Source organism: Manihot esculenta, chromosome 17 (genome assembly GCF_001659605.2).
Source record: "Manihot esculenta cultivar AM560-2 chromosome 17, M.esculenta_v8, whole genome shotgun sequence".
NCBI lineage: Eukaryota > Viridiplantae > Streptophyta > Magnoliopsida > Malpighiales > Euphorbiaceae > Manihot > Manihot esculenta.
In genome coordinates, this window is record NC_035177.2 from 23,286,432 (window position 1) to 23,311,550 (window position 25,119).

A 25,119-nucleotide genomic window follows, 5' to 3' on the forward strand; every position below is an offset into this window, starting at 1 on the left:
TAATACCTTATAATATAAATTTTATATTAATTTAGAATTTAAAATTAAATTATACCCTCTAAAATAAATCATATATTTTTGAAATGAAAATTTAATAAAATAAAAATATTTTTTATATTTTTCTTTATTTCTATTTATTGGGTAATGGGTAGCCATTACCATCAAACTTTAAAGCTTTTTCTATGATTAAAGAGAGATGGATGCCTATTACTTTAAACATATTAATATTTTATTTATTTTAAAATTAAATACATTTTTAGTAATTAAAAATACGATGTTTAGTGTATAAGAAAATTCCATAAATTAAGGATTTATAAATATATATAGCCGTTACTTCATTTTCTGAAAAGCTAAGCTCTACAGTGTTTGCTATTTTGAAATAACATTTGTCGTTTTCTAAAATCTTTATTTAACGTTTCATTAGTTAACGTTAATTAATTCTCTCTTATTTAGAAAATATAATTTTTTGTGATGCCTTCCTTATAGCTGTTTCTAGTATCTATACCCACATTAGCATTTATAATTAGAGAGCGAATGAATTACTTGGCAAAAATATTTATTAATAGAAATAAAATAAATATTTAATAAATTTAAATTCAATATAATCATATTAAATTAATTATAATTTTTATTTAGTTAAATTAACATTCTCAACTTTTTAAAAATAAAGGGTTAAATATAATTCATATTTAACATATTTTTATTTAAAAATCAAAGTGTTTAATTGTATATATACTCAAGAGCGAACATGATTTGAATGGAGGAGAGTTAATCGGAAATGTACAACACCATATTAAAATTATTGCTGTGAAAATTGGGGGAGTTAGTCGGAAGGGCCGTTGTGTGTAAAATCACTATTTTTGCTTACACTGATTGGAGATGAGACTGCTCCCTGATAAGTTTAAAGTAGGATGAAACCAATAAGCGTGATAAAATTTTTCGATAAGCTGAATTTGACAGACTATAATTTTATTAAGTTCGTTCAAGTGTTGTACAGTGTTTAAAAGCACATGTGACACGTGAATAATGAGTATATTTTTATATTGAATATGAATATATTATAAAATTAATAAATAAATTATTATATTGAATAGTATTATATATTTTATAGGATGAACGGAGTAATAAATGAATATTAACTATTTGTAAAAAAATAAAATAAGTCTATTTGTGAAGAGATGAATGAAGTAATTAAGAATGAAAAACAAGATAAAAATATATTTTCCTTAAAAGGACAAAAGAAAAGTGTATAAATGTTTGATTTTGGACATAACATGTCATCATGCATGATATGGTACATCTTATGTCCATATTGGAAAATATATTTTATGGGAATTTTCAAAACCTCTTACAAAAATGTGCACAAATTAAGTAAACCTTTCACATATGCAAGTTGTGAAATGTACCCTGAAACAATTACTACATGACAATCTCAACCTCCCAATTTCCAATTCATTAAGAAACTTATGTTATAAAGTTCATCCATCTTAAGCAACACCCTATAGTTTATTTCCTTAATCTCTACCAAGTAAAGAAATTTACTTGGTAAAATTAGTTCACATCTACAAAGTAAACCTTTCACATTTACTGAGTTTTGATATGTACCCTAAAATAATTATTAGATGACAATCTCAACCTCTTAAATCCCTAGCTATTTCCCAGCTATCGAAAAAAAGGAAAGAAAAGCTTGTATTACAACACTCATGCCTCTTATGCAATATTTTAATTAATTTTTTTTTATTTTATATAAAAAATATTTACATAGAAAAGAAAATCAAATTATCTGGGTTGATTATCTTTTAATCAGTGATTTTAAGTTTAAAACTCAGAGTATAAAATAGTTTTTAAAATTTTGTGATGAAATATTTTACTTTCTTTTCAAATTTATAGATTTATTTATAGTGAATCGAATTAATAAGATAAATTAATTTTAAATACTAAATTATTTTTATTCAATAAAATTTAAAAGGAAAATTTACTATTTAGCCTTTGAGTATTACTATTATTAACAAATCAGTCCCTACATTTTTAAAAATCTATTAAAACGTTCTTATTTTTTCTTTCTGTTAACGAAATAATTATTTTATTTTTTTTCGTTAAAAATAGATGAGGAGTAAAAGAAAAAAGTTTTAAAACTTAATTTTGCTCTTAAATAAAACCCCTTATTTAGTCTCTGGGTATTTTCATTATTAACAAATCAGTATATATTGTAATACCCGGCACGAGTTCGGCATCGAAAGTCTTGTCGTCCGGTGGAATTTAGGATGTCGGAATTCTTTCGACGGGTAGGATTTATGGTTTCTAAAGTCATGAAGTATGTTTTCATGTTTTCTAGTTTAAATGGAACTAAGTGTTTGAAAGAAAAGAACCAAGGCAGAAAAGTCAGGTTCGGCCGCCGAAGGTGACATTTGGCCGCCGAAGGTGACATTCGGCCGCCGAAGGTGACATTCGGCCGCCGAAGGTGACATTCGGCCGCCGAACATGCATGGCTTTCGGTTTCACGTGTGGCCGCCGAAGGTGGTCTGGCCAGCCACCTATAAAAGGCTCTCAGTTGGTTGAAAGGATAAGTTTTGCCGTTTCTTTCACTTTTTGAGGTGAGACCCTGTCCTTCTTCAGTTTTCTTCATGTTTTCATTACCTCATGCAAAGATTTGATTGATTTGTATGGTATTTTGAAGGTTTTGAGCTAAACACTTGAGATTTTGAAGTTCGGAGAGTTTGAAGGAGAGTTGCTTCAAAACTCCACGTTAGGATCGCCTTGGGTCAGAACAAAGTTTTTATTTGTACAGAAAATGTATGATCATGTATGAGATTTACAGGTACACAGAGAGTATAGCAGGCTTGCTACGGGTTCTGGCGGCCTTAAGCCGACCTGAATCCTAGCGCCGGTGACGGTCCATTTTGAGGTCGTTACATATATATTTTCAGAAATCTATTAAAACGTCCTTATCTTTTTTTAGATCTATTAAAATATTATTATATTTTCTCATATCTATTAAAACGTTCTTGTTATTTCTCTCATTAACGAAATAGTCCCTCCTCCTCCTCCTAAAAAAAAGAAAAAAAAAAGAAGATGATGATGAAAAAGAAAAAGAAAAAAAAAAGAAGAGAAAGAAGAAGAAGGAGAAGAAGAATTGCCTCATTCTCCTCCTCCTTAAAAAAGAAAAAGGAAAAGAAAAACTAAAAAAGAAGAAGAAGAGGAGGAGGAGAATATGGAAAATAATTTGGTCTTTTGCTATATTTTTAATGGCATAAATAGATGGAATGACTATTTCGTTGATAAAAAAAAAAAAATAAAAACGGTTTAATAAATTTCTAAAAATATAAAAATTAACTTATTAATAATGGTAATATTCAAGAACTAAATTATAAATTTTTCAATTTAAAAATAAGTGTTGATATATGCATATGTCTTTCAACAACAGAAGGAAAACGTTGAAACCTAAGATAGTGATGGTTAGAGAAGGACTAAAGAAAGAGAAGGTGGTTAGGGTTGATTTTATCACAAAACTTAATACGGTTGGTGTCTCAATTATTACCGGAGAGAACGTGTTCTTGCTATGTTTTCCATCTATCCACTCCATCTTTTAATTTTAATTATAATTTTAATATTTCAATAAATTTTTTGCTCGTCGTATAAATACCACGTTTTGATATAGAGATTTTTATACTCAATTATCATTTTGCATTCACTAAGGGTTTGAGCAGAAATCAATTAAAAATGAAAATTGAACCAACTTAATTTTTTAATTGAATTCATTTGATTTTATTTTTAAAATTTTATTATTTAAAGATATTAATTTAATAGAAAACGACTAACCAAATTTTTTATTAAAATTTTCTATTATTTCATAAATTTCATGTATGGATATTACAAGTTGAAAAAACAAACTAAAAAGTTTTAATTGAGTTAGGTTAAATTTCATTTTTTTCATTATAATTCTATTCAGTTTTGTTAATTAATAAATTTAACTTTGTAGTTAACATATTAAAATCAAAGTGTTCAAATGCTTAATCTTTCATTCACCTAACTAGAAGCATAAATTAATTGAAATATGGTTATAATATTTTAAAATAATAATAATAATTGATTTTTTGTTTCTCTATAATATGATAATGATCGGTTGATTAAAAAATAAAGAATAAATTTTTTTAGCTTTCATTTGGGTTGCAGGGTGACCCTCTTTCAAGTTTCAACCATTTTTTATGAGGAATTGGGATGCCAAAAAAAATGGAAAGACCCAATGGGCTTCAATGGGCGAACATATATATTTTAAAGTTCGACGATCAATTTTTCTTTTACTTCATCAAACGGATATCATGAAATGTAATTTTAAAAATAAATTTATAAAATAAAATAAAATAAGTTAGGAGTCTATTCAAAATATTCTCAGTGACTTTGATGCTCAAATTAAATTTAAAGAATTTTTATAATAAAATACCGTTAGCATTGCCAAAAAATAAAAAAGAAGAAAAGAGAAGGGAATGACGCTCTTTCACCAAAACTTACTATAAAAGATAAAAGATAAATTATACGTGCGACTATAAGTTTTAGCGTAATTATAAGGTAAATTCCAAGTTTCAAGAGATAACCTTTAGCTTCATTCAATCTATTGTCATGTAAACTCAGGATTTCAAGTTTTGTGAGATTCTGGAAAGTCTTAAGAGCTAAACTAGATAATTGATTTGTACTCAATCGGAGATAAATTCATTCCATCTTAGATCTCCATATATAATAAACCCATATCCCCAATTGGCAGCCACAAATATGAGGAGCGATGGACCCAGATGAGAAACAAACGCTAATAGAAATGAATTAAGTGGAGCAATGAGTACGAGCAGTAATGAATCCAAAGGAACTACAGATGACAAGATTGGTAAGATGATGGGGAAAGGGCAAGAATAATTGAGGGTCAAGAGACAAAGTTTGGATATGCTACCATGGGTAACTGAAGATGCTTCAATCTATTGACATTTTATATTGCATGAATGGGTTTTTGCAATGGAGGTGTTCATGATTTGTTTTAATGGTTTGTGTAGTTGAAGACCAGGAGTTTTATGGTGATTTGTGTTTATGTGGCTATATGATTTTGATATTCAGTCACTGTTGTTGGGATTGTTAGAAAACAGTGGAATGGTTTTAGGTCATAGTTACAGAAGGAAAAAAAAAAAGAGTGGGTATTTTTATCATTTTATTTTAGATTAATGAAAATTGACAGAATTATGGACCCCAAGACTTTGGATTGGATAAATTTAAAACTCATGAATTTAAGTGTTTAATTTTAAAAATAGAAATTAAAGTATAATTTATCCAAAAAGAAAGAATAGTCCTTTTATATTATGAAGTACATTTTATGAAAAAGTGTAAAAATATTTTTTTGCCATAATTTTAGGTTGGTCCAATTTTTTTAAGCAATATACCCTTTTTATGTCGACTGCATGGCTGACTTTATCTTTTTTAGGCGAGAATAACTCCTGCCCTCCCTCTCACTTGATCGTGGGTGTACTCCATCCCTTTTAGACAAGGTTGTACATAGTTCTTGGTAATTTTGTTTTTAATAAACTATAGTTTCAAAGAAAGAAGATAGTTTTGCTCTACAAATATTGTTGTATGTGGTTGTTTTTCTTATTTTTATAGGTTTTGTGGCTTCAAATCTATAATTCAAAAGGAACAATGGAGATTTGAAGGCTTTAAATAGTGGTTCATTTTATTTGAAGTGATTCCCTCTCCTTCTATGACTGATTTTATAAATTGAGGTGTTATCGATTACGAGATGATTAATTTGATTGAAAGTCTTTCTTTTTGGAAGCATTTAGTACTCTCTTTATCGATCGATGGATGTATATTACTATCCTTTCTTTACCTTTTTTAGTTTTGATTGGCTTACATTTACTTTTTACTTTGATGATGTTTGTGCTTCAGCTAATTGCATAAAACTTCGACCACCATGGATGTGGATCATCTTTATTATGTTATTGAAGACGTTGGCTTCCAAAATTGAAAGCGTGTTGAGTATCCTAAATTGAAAATATATAATATATAATAATATAAAGGTGGGTATAATTCATTGGATTATAATATTAAATTAATTAATTATTTTAATATATAAAATAGTTTAATAATTTATAAATAAAATTAATTAATGATTAATACATACATCACTTTCAGTTCGCCCATGTTATTGACGTGCTACTGTTCATTGCCTCGAGAAAAGAATTGCCTCTCATAAATGGCTGGAACCCTATTAACCATATCAGTTCACCCTTCCCATTTATTTTTTTTATACTTAATTACTTGTACCAATTCTCTTTTGTTGCCAATTGAATTGCATATTCACATTAATTTCTCACAAACCCTAGCATTTTGTTGCTTATATGTGTGTGGGGTTACACAAAATTGAAATTTATATGAAAAATAAGTTTTATAATCATCAAATTAAATGTTTATAATTAGAGGCTTGCATTTATTATATATAAATAAATATTGTATAAATTGATTTTGCTACCCCTCCACAGAAGGGCTATGAAATCATGGCATTTCACATGTGGTGTGGTCGCAGTTGTAAAGGAACAAATCACAGAGAAAATCGCCGCTGGTTAAAAAAATATATATATACGACGCAGATCACGAGACGAGCATCAAAAGACGCAATTAAAATAATCAAAGAAGAAAAAGCAAATTTTTTTTACCAAAAGCAGAGAAGAGAAGAGAAGAGTAGAAGACTACTGTTGATTCCACAAGACTAGAGAGGAAGCTTAATATTAATATAGAAATAAAAGAAAGACTTTCTTTGCACCTGTGCGTCAGGGCCTCACAATAAATATACATAAATGCATTGATTCTTCCCCAACCTGTTTTCAGCTTCTTATCACTGTGCCATGTGAAGAAAAGGTGACTTTTTTCTTCTTCATTCTCCGATGGGTTGCTGTGTAAGCACCCATGGAACTTCTACAAAGCACCAGAATTTTCAAGTGGGATCTCAATCTTTGAAGCCCGAGTCAAGCCATGAAAGTAGAGCTCCACCTCCTTTGATTGAAGAAGAAACTGTTAAAGAGGTTCTTTCTGAAACTCCCAAACTCAAACCACCACCAGTTGTAACCCAACTTATACAACCGATCAAGAATCCGGAACAGGAACTACATTATCAAGAAACTAACAAGAACAATATCCTCGTTGACCCACCATTTCCTGATGAGAAGATCAAAACAAATGGGCACAAGGAGGAGGGGTTCATTGTCCAAGAAGAAGAGATCTCTGAAAAAGAAGTCTGCAGCTTGAGTTTCAGCGAGACTGTGTCAACTACGACCTTCAACAATGACAAAAGGGATGACGATGATGATGATGATGGTGAAGAAGTGAAGCAAAGAGTAAAGAAATCTCCGGTAGCGAAATTGACTCCAAGAAACAGCGCAGTTTCTGGCAATTTTGGCCCCACGCGAGACAGGAGTGTGGGGAAGTCACCCAACCGTAGAACTGATCAGTCACCGGATAAAAGAAACAATGCCAGTCGTGGAGGTGGAGGTTCAATGAGGTTGGTTCAAAGCAGGGAGTCGAGTACAAATCAGGCGGGAAGACGAGGGTTGAAGCCCGACGCAAATAGGAGAGACCCAGGTGAGAGCTCTGGGAGGAGGTCTAGGTCTCCGGCCAACAATGGATCTACAGTGGGTCGTAGCCCGTCAACGAGGAGGACGAACGGTTCTCCTTGTCGGTCAAGAACTGATCTGACCCAGAGCGGTGGCATGGAGGGTAAGTGGCCATGCACTTCAAATGGTAGTAGAACAACAACAGACGAGTCGCTTGAAAACCCACTTGTTTCCCTTGAATGTTTCATCTTTCTATAAAGAGGCACAAAATTCTCGCCGGAATTACTCTTCTCCGGTGGGTTAGTTGGTACATTTATGAAACGTTGTATATTTTTATTTTTATTACTTCAATATTAAACTTTTCTTTTAATTAATAAATTTTAAGACTATATAAAATTAACCTTTGATGAAAAAAAAAAAATTCAACATTTTGGTTGGTGAAAGAGGTGGACTAAAGTCATGGCTTTGAATGGCATGGAGGTGGAATAAAGCTGGCTATCATTGAGCAAACAGCTGGAGTGTGAGTCTCTATTTTATAATACAAACTTTTTTCAAAAATCAAACTTTATAATCTCATTATCTACAAAAAGTTAAAAAAAAGGAAATGGAATTGAAATTTTGGGGAGGGAAACATCCTCTTCTTTCTCTAATAGCCGTTGAAGGTTGATGACAAATCAGGAAAGCAATCTTATTCATTGATTTTGAATTGGATCTTTTGGACTGTTAATGATTATATTTCTAATTAAAATCATAATAAGTCTCATAAAAATGCAAATTTCTACAAGAAAATTCACTCAACATGAAACAAAGGCCCTTGAACTTCTCCCCAGAGCATTACAATGGTGGGCAAAATAATCCAAATTCTGAATTTTCTTACAGGAGACTGTCTGAAAATTACCCTTCTATGCCCATCAATCTAATGGTGTATATGTACACAACATGCTCTACTGGGTGAGAAGTAAAAAAGAGCAAATACTTAGTTTTCTCGACCCGAGATTGAACTTGAGGTTGCATTCGAGATAGGATTCGAATGCGAGTTCATAAGCAGTTTGCGATCAGGCAGACAAGGCACTGGTGCTGGATGTGCTATAAAGGTAGGAATATTATCTCCAGGCATCAATACTGAAACTCCATTGGCATATACAGTCATCTGAACAAATTAAACATAAGATCAAGGTTTTAAACTAATAGAACTCATCGAATTGATGGTGCAGTCTCTTCCATCTTCTTTTTCATTTCGGATATCTGGTAATAACATTATCCCAACAGCTAACATGTGCACTAATAGATCCTTATTATGGATTAGCTAGCTAATGTGTTTATCAAGAAATCAGTTTAAGCACTAAATCAGTTTGTCTTTTTGTGATGTAAGAACGCTTTTGTGAACAAGCTTCATGCTATGGTTGCAACTTTTCCTATGCTTTTTTTGGACTTGTCTAAATTTCCATCAGGTTTGATTTGTAACCAAATGTCACATCAAGTCAAAGATCAAATGCTATATATTGATGTGGAGCCAATGTGTCCAAAGAGAGTTAGCCACCCAAACAAGAATAACTGTTAACTTCTAAGCCTGGACCCCCTTGAAATGCAATGTCTCCTCAACTGATAATCTGAAAACACTTTAGAGAAAATCCTGTCTAAGTTGATAAAAATCAACAGAAATGGGTCCTTAAAATCGAATCATTTTAGGGTAAAATGATTTAGATCAGTTGAATCGGTTTGATTTGCTAAGAACCAATTAGGTTCAACACTTTGAACTTCCATAGTTTAACAGTGGAGACAGGTAAAACGACTTACTTTGTAATCCATGACCCACATAAGAGTTAGCCTTCAAGTTGAACAATAAGGTTAATTCAAGGTAAAATGTAGACCATAGATGTGATGCATCATGCAGGGCCCTTCATGGGTGTGCTCCAAAATAAAATGTCAAAAACCTAAGTTTCCCATCGTATAACCACAGTGTTTAAAGCCAGTTGGAGTGGACACACAAATAGATTTGATAATAAGATGATAAACTAGGGCTTGTCTGCAGGCAGAACCTGTCTCCGACCAAGGGCTCTGGCCAATGGCCATGGGGGGCAACACAAAAAGATTGGTACTATTTGAGCATAATGACAAGCCAATGGGTCTAAACAACAAGAAGCACATCTGCTCTTGAGAGACTTTGGCTTGGGACCAATCATTCATTTACTAGGCAACTTAAAATTCTTGAACAGGCCATTACACAACAATCATAGGAGAAAAACGCAGTTCATAGATGCTAAATTTTATAGTAATTAATGTGAATGCAGAAGAGGAAACTTTTGTTTAATCAGCTTCAAATTTTGGGATTTCTGCAAAAAGAGGGAAAATAGGAAAAAACAGAGAGGTAAAATACAGAGAAGCAGAGAGAAGAAGCAAGAAGAATGCTTAATAGGTGTAGCTGCTAAATTAATGGCTGGATAACAGTTTCAGGGAAGATAATTTCACCTCTGACAAGCATAATTATGAAGCAAGCACAAAGACCAGAAATTGGAAAAGGAAACCATTAGGCAGCAGCAAGACTTTATGTCAGACAAGCAATCATCATTATTTACAAGAATAAAAAAAACCAACAAAACCATCAAAGCCAGAGACCAAACAGGAAAGAAACAAACAAAGAAAGAAAGAAGCAACATTTCCCCCAAAATCAGGAGCTAAAGCAAACCAGACATTCCAAAAACAGAAAGAAGATTAAACAACTGATAAAAATGTAATTATATAGAAAATATGGGAAAAGGGTCACTCACTTTTGGTGATGGGTGGCTAAGTTTCGCATTGAACCCCATCTGGGATTCAAGGTCACCATGGGTTCTAGCAGAGGTGGGTCTGAAAAATCTTTCAAAAATGGCCATGACCAAGAACATGGAGATGAGAATGGCAGTGGCTACAAACCCAAAAGACACTGCATTGACAGAATTGTCAAATTGTCTCCAATGGTCATCTTTTGGAACATTTAATAATGGGGCTTCAACAGGTGGCCAGACATTACAGCCACCATGTTGTTCAACCATTTTGGAAGTAAAATCTCAGCTCAGAAGATCCTCCCTTCCATTGTAATCACACTGCTAGTGAGAGTATTAATGGAGTGTTGTGAAAAAGGTTAGGCGAGGCTCAAGGCTTTAAATTTCTACGGCAGAATCAAAGCTTGAAAGAGTGCTGAAATCCTTTGTTTATTTGAAGGCCTCGAAAAGGAGAAAACAAGAGAGAGGCATGTGGGCTATCTGCAGCGCACAGAGAGGTGACAAAGGTGACTAGAGTGTAGAGATAGAGAGAGAAAGCTTCGGAATTTGGATAGCTCTGCTTTAACAGAGATATATGAGGAAGGAAATGGTTGTTTTGGCAGTTGAAATTGACTTTTCTTGTTTATTTATTACAACCTCTTCATCTTTGTATTCTCGCAGTGCTCAACTTTTTTTTTTTTTAATTATCTTATTTATTCAATTCTAACTAATTTTTTAAATTAGGCTGTGATTTTGATTTAAAATTTTGTTTTTCTATTAATTAAATTTTTAAGTAATTTTTTATTATGTTGATTGAGATTAATTAATAATTTGCTTGGTATTTTATCAATTCCTTTCTATTGGTGTTTTTAATTTTTAATACTATATATTATTTATAGTATTTAAGTTTTTTAAGTAAAAAAATAAAATATATTAACAAATTTGTATATTGATGTGTTAATGATATTATCAAATTACAAAAAAATGATATAGTTTTTTAAAAGATAAAGTCATTGTTGTTAAAGTTATTTATTTATTTATTTAAAAAATATATGTTATTGATTAAATTTTTTTTTAAATATTTTTTAAGATAAATAAAATCTTAAACATAATTTAGAGTTAATATTCAGTCGGTTCGATTTAAAATTAAACTAAATTAAATAAATTAAAAATTAAAATTTTGATATTTATGAAAACCGAACTGAATTAATTTTAATTAGCAATCGAATTGAATTAAACTGATTTGATATGATTCGATTTAGTTCAATTTAATTGATTTGAATTTTCAATAAATTTTTTTTATCTTTTATTTTTAATATTTTAAAATTTAATTATAATATTTTAGTTTTAATATGATCTAATCTCTCTATTAGAAATATTATTAAAAATAATATACTATTATCGCTAATCAGTTCGATTTGATTTTTTTTTTCTGATCAAAATTAAACTGAACCAAAATAACTAAAATTTTTAAAATTAAAAATTGAATTGAAATAAAATAAATAAAAAATCAAACTAAAATTTTAAATTAATTCGATTCTTATTAATTTTTTCGATTTGAATCGAATACTGGTTAGCTAATTGAAACTTTTGAAAAATATAAAAGTTAAGAAATGAAAACTCAGTATACTATTATGAGATGATTTAGATTTATAAAAAAAAAACCTATTGTGTGATTGGAGTAATTCAATTAATAAATTTAAAATTTCTCAAAAAAATATAAAAATTATTTCTATTTAATTGATATTTTTCTAATTTTTTAAAAAATTAATTTTTTTATTTAATTTAAAAAAATAATCTACTTATTTCAATACAATTAAATTACTTTTTGACGAATCACGTTAAAAAATAATATATTTAAATTAAATAAAAATTAAATTTAAATACACTCACATATTTAATTTAGTAGTAACTACATCCGGGAAATCTTTAGAATTACCACTACTTAGCTTTCAATTCGCCTCTGACCATCAAATAAATAAATCATTTTAAAATTTATTTTTTTAATTTTTAATTTTTAATTTTTAATTTTCAATTAAAAAAATTAAATTTAAATTCACCAATATATTATACTAAAAATCAATCAATTTTAAGTTTTGTAGCCAAATAAATGTACAACATTAGAGGCCTATGAAATGCAAAGCGAGCAAAGCAACTTTCAACAACAGCAAATCCAGGCACTAACAGTGACCCAAGTTGAGGGTTAAGGCTTAAGACCCCAAATCCCACCTACACGTGCCATGTCGATTTATATACCCATGTCTCCCCAACCCATCAACCCTCGTGGTCCTCCTCTCCTCTCTAGCATTTTCCCCCACCACGTGGCACTACCACAAACTCAATGTGTATATATCTTTATTTGTAGTTTGGCATTGGAAGACCTAGATTAGAAAACGAAGAACAAAACCGACATATAAGCTAGCCGGCCCATGTCGAGTTTTCCAGGTTCCAACCAAACACATGTGCATGAAAATTCTGTAGATTGTCCCCCAAATCAATGCTTCGGATGAACTTTCAGATCATGTTTAAACCTGGGCAACTCCATTACTCTTGAAAAGTGAAGATCGGATGAGAAGAGTCAAACATTAAGCCTGCGTAGCAATATTTCCCCTGCATGCGGGAACAGTAACGGTTGCACGTGCAGGGTAAGGAGAGAGAAGAAACAAGTCTTGTGTCACTTTCTCTTCTTTTCATGCCCAATGACCAACCACATTCAGACTTGGGTTTGCAGGCCTATATGTACTATATTAAACTTACCCAATTACAAAACTAGTATGTCTTCACCATTTTCATTTGGGCTGTTTCCTTCTTCTGTACCTGGTTGGGCTACTATGCCCAAAACAATTTCCTCCCCCTCCCTCTCCCTTGTCCAAGCACAGCGTTATTTGTCGTGGAGTAAGTGATTTCACTATCAGAATGACACTTCAATCATATTGCCTTAGTTCAATCTGTTAAATTAAGTTCAGCCTTTCAACACAAAGAATTACAAAAAGGTGATTTAGCAAGGGAAGCTAAATTGAAGAGAGGGTTGATGGATTCAATATAACAGAGATGAAAATAATGAAAGGAAGAAAAATTTTGTATTACTCACAAACAAATGATTTTTAAGAGCATCGGCAGTTCTCTGGTTTTTCCAAACTCTTGTACAAATGAATTGAGTATTTAGAGATTTACATGGAGAGGTTATAGAATCTCTTAATCTAAGAAAATATATAAATAAAAAATAATTTTAAAAAATTGCGATTTCTAAAAAACTTTTCCTTAAAAAAGCTGTTTTCATTCTTTTTATTTTTACGCCGGGACTTTCCCGGCAGCTTCTAAATAATTCGGGCTAGACACGATTATCTTGGCTTCCTTTATACACTCTTAGCAAACCAACCAATAAATTCAAGCATTATAATATCGCCCTAGCATAGCTTTCGAACATTTTCGGTCTTAGCGATTATCTGAGTATTTTTCTGCCCTGTCTGGTCTTGATGAGCGTCCGAGTGTTTTGCTGCCATGTCAGCCTTGATGAGGGTTCATGCTACTTGTCCAGACCTGATGAGCTTCCGAGCTATTCATCTTGTCCGATCTGAACTACTTGCATGTGGTTTTTACAATACTCGCCTAATTTACAGGTCGTCCCACTTGTTCTTTTCAGTAGCTCATCCTGTTTGTCCTGCTCAGCAACTCGTCCCGTTTGGCAAGTCTTCTCATCAACTTTTAAAAGATTCGTCTGCTCATCAACTTTTAAAAGACTCGCCTGCTCATCAACTAGTCCCGTCAATTTTAAAAGTTTTGTCCGACTGCTATAACCTCATTTCTTCGCAAAAATTTTTAAACTTTACATGAATTTTGAAAAGAGTTATGACATAATTGAGTACGATGAAATGTGATAGCTTCTAAAATTTGAAGATATAATTTAGGGTTTCGTAGTTGATCGTATAATATTATTTGGATAAATTATACTTTAAGTCCTTAATTTTAATGTAATTAACCAATTCCTTAAATCTCTGGTATTTTGAGTCTTTTCATCCGTCGGCTATTGTTATATGAGTTGAATTATTTTTATTACTCCCTAAATTACAATTCTTATTAAACACTTTAATTCTTCCATTATCATTTCATAATTCACTTCAATTAAATGAACAAATTCAACAAATATTAAATACTTTAGTACTTATTATTACATAATACACATCAATTTTGATACTAACCATATTAGAACATCAACTATAATCTAGATTATCAATTTCAACTAATTTTAAATACTTTTTATCATTTAATTATCATTTACTAAAATATTTTAATTCTTATAATTTAAATAGATGGAATAAAAAGTATTTTAAAAAGAATTTTATCTTTTTATACTTTTGACCAATCAATAGCTTTTGATTTAACATTTTAAATGGATAAAATAATCAATTTTTTTGGATAGATTGAATTTAGTTTTAAAATATAATAATTAATCTATTAATTATATTAAAAATTATAAATTAAAATACATGTAAATTTTAATTAAAATATTCAATAAATCCATTTTTGTTAGGTTAATTTTGAATGGAGGTTTGTGTTAGAATAAAGGGATAATAAGCATTCTGAAAAGGCAAGACAAAAACAAGAAGGGAGCAAATCCAAAGGAAAGGAACACAAAGATCTATAGAATCTGAAAGAAGACATGCTTGCTCTCATTAAACCAACACAAGTTAGGCTCCTAGGAGTTAGGTAGGTTTCCTTTTGACTCGGCTTAGCTTCTGGGATCTCATATCTTTCTTTCTGCTTTTACCTTTTTCACATCCTCATGTAATTTTTAATGTTTTTAAGGCATATCAATGTCACCACATGAACACCATCATGTGAAAAAACAAAAAAAAAAAGAAGTCTACTTAGATTTTCTAGCAGACTTGGGGAAGTGAGAATGACCTAAAAGCCCAAATTCAAATATTCAAATGAGGCCCATTTTGCACAATTCATAATAAAGAATTTACTAAGATGTTTTTTAGTATGGACATAATCTTTAAACCTCACCTCCACAAAAAAAAGAGAAAAAAAGAAGAAGGAAGCTTAGATAATTAACGTTTTGGGAAATGGGAGGCATCAGCCAAGGTTTAAGACAACAACAGCTTTGTCCCTTAGCGTGACAGCTGAGCTAAATTTTAAAATGGGTCCACAAGTTCTATAATAGAAGTGGAAGAGAAGAGAGTTTGAGACCGAGAAGAGGTGGTCGTGCTGGTGGCGGGTGGGGTGGGGTGGGCTGGTGCAGTGAGGGAGTGAGACAAAACGGAATTTAATGAGAATATAGAAAGGCAAAGTGGCTTTGGAAATGAAGACAAAAAGAGAAAGAGAAGCTACAACACCCAGAAGACAATCAATGGAACCACCATCTTTCCACTTTGTCTTGTGTTTTTTACAAACTAAAGAGAATTCTGATTTGATTGATCATTCTGGGTTTTACAAGTTGTAATTTTCTTGTCATTGTTCACTCAACTTCTTCTTATCCCAAATTTACTTCATCATAAATAAAAATCACACACATTGCACTTTACTGTGCATTTCATTTTCAGTGGTACAGGTTCCAATATGTTCTTTTAAATAAAAGCTGAAAGTGGGGAATTCTTTTTTTTTTTTTTTCTCATTTAATAAAATAAGATGAATTAAAGAAAAAAAATAAAAATTTTGAACTAAGACCAATTCAATAAATTGATACTCCAAAATATTCAGTTACTTATGGTACATCATTGTGAATAACAGAAGCTAATTAGAAGATTTAGTATGACAAAAGGATCCCAAGATTTTAGATTGTATAGATAGATTTTGGTATACGTAGTCTACCTAAACCAAAACTGATTTGGATTAGCCCTGGTGATCAAAATGGAGTTAGTGCCACTGAAATCACATGCGGTAGAAGGCTTAAAGAATGGGGAAAAAAACCTAAAATTCTCTGTGAAGATCACTGTACCACTCCAGACTACAACAACTATATGATAGTGATTGAACCTTGGAGAGATAGAGGCTCTCTGAACACTGCAGCCTTTCTTTTCTTGGCTTTATTTCTCTCTCCTTATCTCTCTCTAGACCTTTTATTGTATTAGATGATGGAATTTGAGCCTTCCAATGTGTAGCCAAAAAAAAGCTCACGGCTGTGGAGATTGGCTGCTGAAGCTGTAGCAGCTTCTTTGAAAGACCCAAAAGATTTGCTTTTTCTCTCTTTAACCATCCATTCTTGTTTCATCTACCCTTCAAAAGTTGAGGCATTTTTGGGTTATTTTTATTCTCACATCTTCTCCTTCTTTTGTAAGTCATCCTGCTTCGGTTTTATCTTCCTTTATAAGAAGCCAGAGAGGTAGAGTCATTTTCAAGGCAACTTCCTAGTTCTTCAAGCTATATCTGTTTTCGGGTTGCTGGCTTTGAGGGTGAATCTAGAATTGTACGCTTGTGAATATGGGTTTAATTGGGAGGTTAGAATGGATGAATAGCTTCAGCAAGAAGCAATGCAAAAGCCTGTTTTGGAGAGTGAAGGCAGCAGTGAAGAAGGCTGTGAAGAATGGAGGCAAACAGCAGGTGAATTTCCAGTATGATCCTTCAAGTTATGCTCTGAATTTCGATGATGGCTGCTGCCACTTCGGTAGGGGAAGCTATGAAGTGAAATCTGGAAAGAGTCAAGATGGGAATGAGACTGTATGGCTTTATGTTGTGTGGGTAGAATCTTGACGGACGAGAAGATTATTGATTTGATTTATTCGCTGTTTCTTTTCTGTTTCGTAGATTGGGATTGTTTATGGCATTAATTGCTACATCTTTCATTGTAGGCTTATTAATTTGGTTTCAATTGGTAAAAAAATGTTCCACCAATTTTCAGTTCTGTTTTTCCCCACTTTCAGCCGGAAAGGCAATCCATGTAGATTGGTATAAACAACAGTAAGGTCAAGCAAAACCCTGCAGCATTAAATGGGTAATGGCACCATAACCCAAAATGTACCTTCATCATGCAGTAAGGCCAACCAACTCGGCTTAGTTAAGTGAGGCAAGCTCCACTGCTTTTCGCAGCGGCCCCCTCTACCATTTCATGTGTCTGAGTAAAGTCAAGAAGCATAACGAGGGCAATGATTTTTTATGTTTTATATCAAGATCTTCCCTTTTGCTTGTCATTCTTGTTGCATATGGTTATCAAATCGACAACAGCCTTGGACCACAATGCATTAAAATAAACAGCTTGACATCCATTTCTTCCGAAGAAGAATTCACACTATGCTTTTCATCCCTTGCCAGTTTCGTGAATGTGCTATTAGGATGAGCTGATCTCTCTCTAGTCAATAGAGAAAGAGTTTCTCTTTGATTTGCGAATAGTTTGTCTGAGGCGCTAGACCTATTCTTTTTCCGGTTACGCAGCTAGCCCTGCCCGCTCAGGCTGAGCGGCTCTTCCCTCTCCCTCAGGCTCTAGATCTCTTCTTCTGCAGATCACGCAGCTACTCCTGCCTGCTCAGGCGAAGCAGCTCTTCCCTCTCCTAGCGCCTCTTCTTCTGCCGATTACGCAGCTACCCCTGCCCGCTCAGGCGAAGCGGCTCTTTCCTTTCCCTCAGACGCTAGACCTCTTTTTCTGCTACCGCTGCCCGCTCAGGCGGAGCGGCTCTTCCCTCTGCCTCAGGTGCTAGACCTCTTTTTCTACCGGTTACGCAACTACCCCTGCTCGCTCAAGAGGAACGGCTCTTCCCTCTCCCAGGTGTACTCCCTTCCCTCCTAGCAAGATTGTACATGATTTGATTTTTGGAATTTTCATTTTTGGTTCTTAACGAAGGCAGTTTGCTTTCGACCTGCCCGGATTTTTTGCATGTAGTTGTTTGTTTCTTTCAAGTTTCAAGTTTGCAGGCCTTGAGCCTTTTATTAATAAAATATATATTTGATAAAAAAAAAATGTTTCCTGAATTATATGAAGGTATTCTTTTTTTTTTTTTTCTTTTATTATGATAATTAGCCTTCGAATCGCTTGTGGTACATTCTTCCATGATGAAATATTGTTTTAACATGTAAAATCTTCAAATAAAGCAGATAGCATTTAAAAAAAAAATCAATTACACGAGTTTAGGCTATTGAACATCACCGAAGAAGAGAATAACCATCATCCCACAAATAACAGCCTAGAGTCGTAATCACAATACACTAAATTGATGATCCCATCCAACTCTCTGTTCATTCATTCTAACACAATCCAACGTCCAGAAAACCTCACCGTTTCAAAAATCAAACTGCAGGGTCCTCAAGCATGGCAGTAGATAAGTTGTTTATTCGAGGATAAGCAGCTTTCTCATCAAGCTGGTTCTGCGCCCATACCAACATTTTTAACAAACTTGGAAGCTTTGGATCTGTAGTAGAAAGGAAAGAAAAGAAAAATTAACACCCACCCCCACACACATATATGTAACACTTGAATTTATTTTTACAATATATAGATATAAATACATCTGGGTCGAGTAAATAAGCCCTCTCAAATAGAATAAAGAAACAAGAGTGTAGCAGGCTGCAGAATATAAAAGAAAATATACAATGACCAAACAACAAATGCAGTTGCTTTACACGTCATTCCCCTTTCACAGTCCCTAATACTGTCAAAGAGAAATATGTAAAAGGCCCCCTCAGTAATTTGTTTTTCAAAAGATCCTTTTCCTACAGGTTCAAAATTAACTATCAATTACCAAATGTATCTCTAGAAGGAAAGCTTTTCCCTCGGCTAGATCCTTCAAATCCCCCTCCAAGAACAAGAATATGGTCATCATTGACCATTTTAAGTGAAAGACTTACTTATATGGTTTGCAACTATAGAGTGAAGGGGAACACCATTTGGTCAGTCCTTGAGGGTAAAATATCCAAATGAACTCCACAAATACTTGCAATGACTTGAAAAAAAAAAGGGAAAAAAAAAAACAACTTTAATTAGAATCAATAGGCTATTTCAGAAATTATCTCACAGAGTGCTCAAAGAACAATTAGGGGTGAGCAATCGGTCGGTTCAGTTTTGAAACGAATTTGAAAAACCGAAAAACCGAAAACATTAAAAGTAAGAACCAAACCGAAATAGAGAAAAAACTGAATCGAACCAAACTAAATCGGTTTGGTTTGGTTCTAAAACCGTCAAAATCGAAACAAAGATCAAGCCTTGCCCCATTTTCAAACTCTCTGCAGAACCCTAATCCACTGCAAATCAACACCAATAACACACAAAAATACAAGCACACAACATCAAAACAACAGGACCATCAGACTACTTGAAATAAAATTATAGTGTTTTCATCTCAAAACTAAAATCCCAAACTTCCAATTGACAACATCAACCCATAAAACTAAAAATGGATGGAAGAAATAGAAAAAAGAAGGTGAATATCACAACACAGAAATTTAAGATGTACAGATCAACATAGCCAAAATCCCAAATTTCCAATTCACAACATCAACCCATAGAATTAAAAAAGGATGGAAGAAATAGAAAAAGAAAGGTGAATATCCACAGAAATATAATATGTACAGATCAACAATAGAAACCTAAAATCCCAAATTTCCAATACACAACGTCAACCCATAGAACTAAAAAAGGATGAAAGAAATAGAAAAAGAAATATGAATATCAAGCCACAGAATTCTAAGATGTACAGATCAATGCGAAGATGCATCAATATTTCAGATCAGCGAGAAGACGCATCAATATTTCAGGATCTGCAGAAATGCGTGGCTAGAACAGTGAATGGAGCCATGACTCGGTGAGAAGACATGAGTCATCAACCGTTGAGAATTTGTATGAGAAGCCCCCTTCAAAGATGCATGCAAGATGAAGGAATGGCGTCTGTGGAAGGGGGCTAAGATCGCGTTTGTGGAGGGATGGGAGATTGAGATTAAGAAATAAGAGTGATGGTCAGTGAGTGAGAGACAGAGATTGGGACTGGGATTGAGATTGAGAATAAGATTGAGAGTAAGGGAGGGAGAGAGACGAGATAGGATCGAAATCAAGAATGAGGAAAAAAGAGAGAAACTAACAGAGGTAGATGCGTGAAGAGGGATTAAGGGTGGTTGAGGGTGGGATGGTTCGATTATAAGGTATGGGAAATTGTTATATATAAAATATTGGTCGGTTCAGTTTATTTTATTGATTTCGGTCAATAATCTGAACCGAAAACCGAATATTTGAAAAATTAATAACCGATGAAAACCAAATAGATTAAATAATTAAACCAATCGGTTCGGTTTTCGGTTTTAACTGAAAACTGCTCTCCCCTAAGAACAATCACATTGAATCACTTATTTAATTTTATGCATCCTTTAGAAAGTTAATGCATGTCCAATTACATTATTAACAGCCACAAAGAAAAATATCAGCAACTCAGATATCTGAAATAGCTAAAATAAGGGTTCAGCTTATGCTTCCTAGTTCAGACCGTTAAAAGAGCTAATCAAATGTTGTTTCTTTTAATATTCTCCTAATGATGAATTTATGCTTTAAATATTTTAGAGAAGGCCACTTTCGACTTCATCCTGTGTAACGAGTTAACATTTTCTTGAAATGGAATGATTTTTCATCAGTAAGTTACAAGATACTTGTCAGAAACATTATAATGAACTGACACACTAACCTTTTTCATGACTCTGGCTAGTTAAGATGGCTGCATTCACTTCACTTGCTGTCTTCAGGCGCTGCGAAATGTCCAGAAGTTCTCCAACAGGGCAGTTGGTGACATCTTCAAAAGCCAGCAGAGCAACAGTTCTCTCCAACTCTTCTAAAAAGCTTTGCTGCAGGAAACTAGAAACTTTTCAGAGACACGTATAGTCATTAAGAACATACAGCATAATGTTGGAACACTAACAAACCAGTCAATCAATTTAAATCATATTGAGAAAACAACAGACCAAAGGGAACTTCAATGAAACAAACATAAAATGCAAAACAAGTAGACATGACAATGTTATGATCTATCATGAATTACATTTTCTTCACCCCTGGGTGCAAGCTCCTCCTGAGCAAACTCCAAAGCCTCCTCCACTTTCCCATTTCGAATCAATTCTATCAACCGCTGCTGTTGGAGATGGAAAAACAGTTGGGGGTTTGTATCCAGTATCTGCATAGAGAATTTACATATGAAGCAAATCTAGAGGAAAAGAATGTTAATCTCATAACAGAAGGTCAACAAATCATAATGCAAAACATAGAGCCTCGTGATTACGAAAAGAAGATCATCCTGCATTTGAAAAGCAGGTCTTTCTACATTTCCACAATCACTAGAAACTGAGAGCATTTTCCCCCTACTTCTCTCTCCCTCAATGCTTAATAGCAGTGAAAATGACGTTATAAGTCAATTACCATCTATAGGAGTTGTATGGGAGATCCTAACCATTGACCTAACTAGGCTGCAATTATATGGCTCCTAAGTATAATCATGTGGCTTATTCTTCCACCAAGAGAACTGTTTCCAAGAAACATCAATCCTACCCAGGTTATATATCAACTCATCTTGGGATCATACCCTTTTAGCATACTTATTCATGGGTCCATGCATATTTTTATGAACTATATTATCAGTAATGCAAGCAAGTACAGGAGAGTTATATCATGACCTGTACATAAGACTAAAGTGTTATTTTTCCCCCAAAAAGAATTGTTGTCAAGTGAATAAGCAACACGGCTGCTAAGCAAAATTAAAAAGCAATACACATGCATCTATATGTCCACAATCACACAGATGATGTGGTCTCATTTATCCTGGTATAAAAGAGGATACTATAAAGATATCCATGATTGACATGAGAAAACAGCAGCATTCTTTAAGAAATGAGAAAACCCAACAAAATTAAGAAACTGGCAAGCTAATAAGCACCATCCTAAAAGAGTTTTACCAAACATAAAAATGCTACAATAAGACTTTTAAGTCTATTCCACATAATAATAAATCCTACCTCGGGATTTAAATCATTAACCTTCTCAATAGCATCCTCCACATTTCCGCACTGTACTGCCTTCTTAACAGCCATGCGATCAGTGATTGTTGCAAGATCTATATCTGCTATTGGTTAATAAGGAAAATCACAAGATTCTTGCCATATATAAAACAAAAGACATAAGACACAAGAAACAGGAAAATACTACTAAGAAAATATAAGGAACTAAGGATACGCTCAGTTCCAGATTCCATCCGGAATTTCTCAGCAGCATCAACATAGCCCTCAGTGACAAGAAAGTTCATCACCAATTTATTCATGTCTTCTTTTCTAATTTTTACATCATTGAGCTTCTTTTCCCAGTCTTCTCTTGTAATCACCTTTTTTGATGTAGCCTGTGCACAATAAACATACACATGAGAAGAACAGCATGATATAAATTTACTCTAGAGTCTAGACCTATCTAGGCATTAAGATTCAAAAAAATTTACACCATTGCATCTGTACTATTTAAACTTCACACAATTCAACTTGTTGTAGATGCAAATCTCATGGGCAGGGGTTCCTTAAACGCCCAAGTGGATCAAATTTGACGGAAAGCTAAACTAGAAGCTCTGTTGCTCCAGACACTTATTCGGCTAGTTAGTGACAGAGTCCAATCATTATTTTCAATTGAACAATCTCCTTTGCTATATCAAATTTTACTTGGAAACAAAGTATAGTCCACACCACTCAAAATCAATCAAAACTCCAAATACACCACACCTGCCTAATTAACAACAGCATATAAGTTAATGAGTCAAAACAAAATCTAAAACCCTAAACAATCAGTTACTTCCAATTCACTAAGACATTAAATTAAACACTTCACTTCGATTAAACTGTAAACAACAAAATCATGAATCAGAAACAATCACTTCAGTCACGCAAAGCAAGCCAAAATTTCACAAAACATAATAGCAATAATAATTACCATTGCCTCGAACTCTGCAAGCTGACGAATCACAATCCAGAACAGTGACATCAGTGCACGAACACCATCAAGCCCATCGATATCCCAAAATCCAGATATCCGCTAATACCTGCACCCAAAAAAAAAAAAAATTCAAAACTCAGCTTATAAAAAAAACAAAACACTGTTACATTCAACAAGATCTAACAAATTCTCCACTCACATACACCAGATAAAATTAAATTTAGAAAGCCAAAAAAAAAAAAAACCTAATCTTACCAGAGCAGAGATGTGATTGTAGACTGCAATTCCAGACGAAATTATTGCGGAAGATGATAAGAAACGGTAGCGTATGAAGTAACTTTTTCGTAAGAGTGTTAGTTAAATCAAATTCTTCGATGCTTTGCTTCTTCAAAAACTATTGCCAGCACAGCTTACACACTCTATGTGACTGTCTATGGAGTTGGCACTCAGGAGCTATCTTATTGTTTTCGGGTTTTGTTGGGTTGATCGACTTCATTGATGGGCCTCGCAACGCTGGATATTCCTTTTATGTTTGGGCCCACGAGTACCTCTTCTTGTGATTCATGGGCCTTTATTATTATTGTTATTTTTCAGTCCCTAAACTATAGTATAATTAATGAATTTTTCACTTTAGTTTTTAGAATCAACACTTTTTTTCTTAGATTTAATTCCGTCAAAATTCAATATCAGGCCCTTAAAAAATTCTATCAAGTTAGTGATTTTCACTTGGTCAATCAAAAAACATAATAAATATAATCCTAAAAATATTTTTATCAATAATAAAATAAAAAAATTATTATTTAGTCCTTATAATATAAAAAATTTACTATTTAATCTCTCAATTTTGAAACATACATTAAAATATCCCTGACATTTTAAAAAGTCTATTAATTAGTTTTTTTATTAATTTTATCACAAAATATTTTACTATTTAGTCTCTATAGTGTAGAAAAAAATTATTAGTTGGTCCATCAAATTATTAAAAAGTTTATTAATTAGTCCCTCCATATCAGAGGTATTTAAAATTTTTTTTATAATACTTAACGATTAAAATTAACGGAAAGATTAATTAATGAATTTTTAAAATGTTATAGACTTTTTAATTAATTTTTCATATGGCGAGTATCATAAAAATAATTTTTATTGAGCTTAACTTTTTATTTTTTAATAATTTAAATTTTATATATTTTAATTTTTATTATATTTGCTGAATTTGAATATTAAATTTATTAAAATTTTTATTTTTTTATAGAGATTGAATGAGATATTCTTCCTTAAATTTTGATAAAATTAAATTTCATAAATTAAAGTATTGAATTTAAAAAATAGAGGGACAAATCTGTTAATTATGTAATATCTTACGAACGAAAACATATTTTATCCTTCAATTATTTGAGAGCACATATAAATTTGTAGGAATTAAATTTCAAAAACTAAAGTGTTGAATTCTAGAAAGAGTGGTTTGGTCATTTTTCTTATCATTAAAATGAACCTCTAATTTTAACAGAATTAAATATTAGAAATGAAAGTGTTAATTTTAAAAAATAAAAAAATAAATTCATTAATTATACTATATTTTATAGACTAAAAAGTAATTTTCTCTTATTATTATTTTTTAGGATTTCAAAAGTTAACTTTTTTATTTTTTTATTGATTTTAGGTGTTGTTGGTTTGATTTAATTTAATTAGAATAATTAAAATTTTAGAGAAAGTATTTTTCGCAAATGGTGACATAAGTGCAAAAAGATTTGTAAAAAGCAAGAAATTATGTACAAACGTTGTAATTGTGTGGACATTAACAAAAAACCAACATATTATGTGTTTACTTATAAGCGAAGTTAACGTTTTAATTGCATTCTAAATACACTTACAAAAGAAAAAATAACTCATAAAAATTCACAGTCCATGATTTTAATTCTGC

General features: G+C 32.4%; 3 protein-coding genes across 6 annotated transcripts; 1 reads left to right on the plus strand and 2 right to left on the minus strand.

The window, feature by feature from the left end:
* Nucleotides 1-6,770: 6,770 nt before the first annotated feature.
* On the plus strand, nt 6,771-7,961 carry LOC110604523. The gene has a single exon (XM_021742718.2). The coding sequence runs from the start codon at nt 6,918-6,920 to the stop codon at nt 7,839-7,841; it is 924 nt and encodes a 307-aa protein (XP_021598410.1). The 5' UTR covers nt 6,771-6,917; the 3' UTR covers nt 7,842-7,961.
* Nucleotides 7,962-8,340: 379 nt separating this feature from the next.
* LOC110604524 lies at nt 8,341-10,948 on the minus strand. The gene is made up of 2 exons (XM_021742719.2): nt 10,352-10,948; nt 8,341-8,733 (listed from the first exon to the last, which is right to left on the minus strand). The coding sequence occupies exons 1-2, from the start codon at nt 10,613-10,615 to the stop codon at nt 8,560-8,562; spliced, it is 438 nt and encodes a 145-aa protein (XP_021598411.1). The 5' UTR covers nt 10,616-10,948; the 3' UTR covers nt 8,341-8,559.
* Nucleotides 10,949-18,336: 7,388 nt separating this feature from the next.
* Nucleotides 18,337-23,660, minus strand: LOC110605358 (protein GID8 homolog). Of its 4 annotated transcripts, none has more exons than XM_021743871.2 (7): nt 23,454-23,659; nt 23,196-23,304; nt 22,458-22,617; nt 22,241-22,344; nt 21,274-21,405; nt 20,923-21,079; nt 18,337-18,666 (listed from the first exon to the last, which is right to left on the minus strand). In XM_021743871.2, exons 2-7 carry the CDS (start codon nt 23,244-23,246, stop codon nt 18,545-18,547), a joined length of 726 nt encoding a protein of 241 aa, XP_021599563.1. In that variant the 5' UTR covers nt 23,247-23,304; nt 23,454-23,659; the 3' UTR covers nt 18,337-18,544. The 4 variants fall into 4 exon arrangements, with proteins under 4 accessions (XP_021599563.1, XP_021599562.1, XP_043808598.1 ...); XM_021743870.2 differs by having other exon boundaries at nt 22,241-22,347; nt 23,454-23,658; XM_043952663.1 differs by lacking the exon at nt 21,274-21,405 and having other exon boundaries at nt 23,454-23,660.
* Between the last annotated feature and the right edge of the window lie 1,459 nt (nt 23,661-25,119).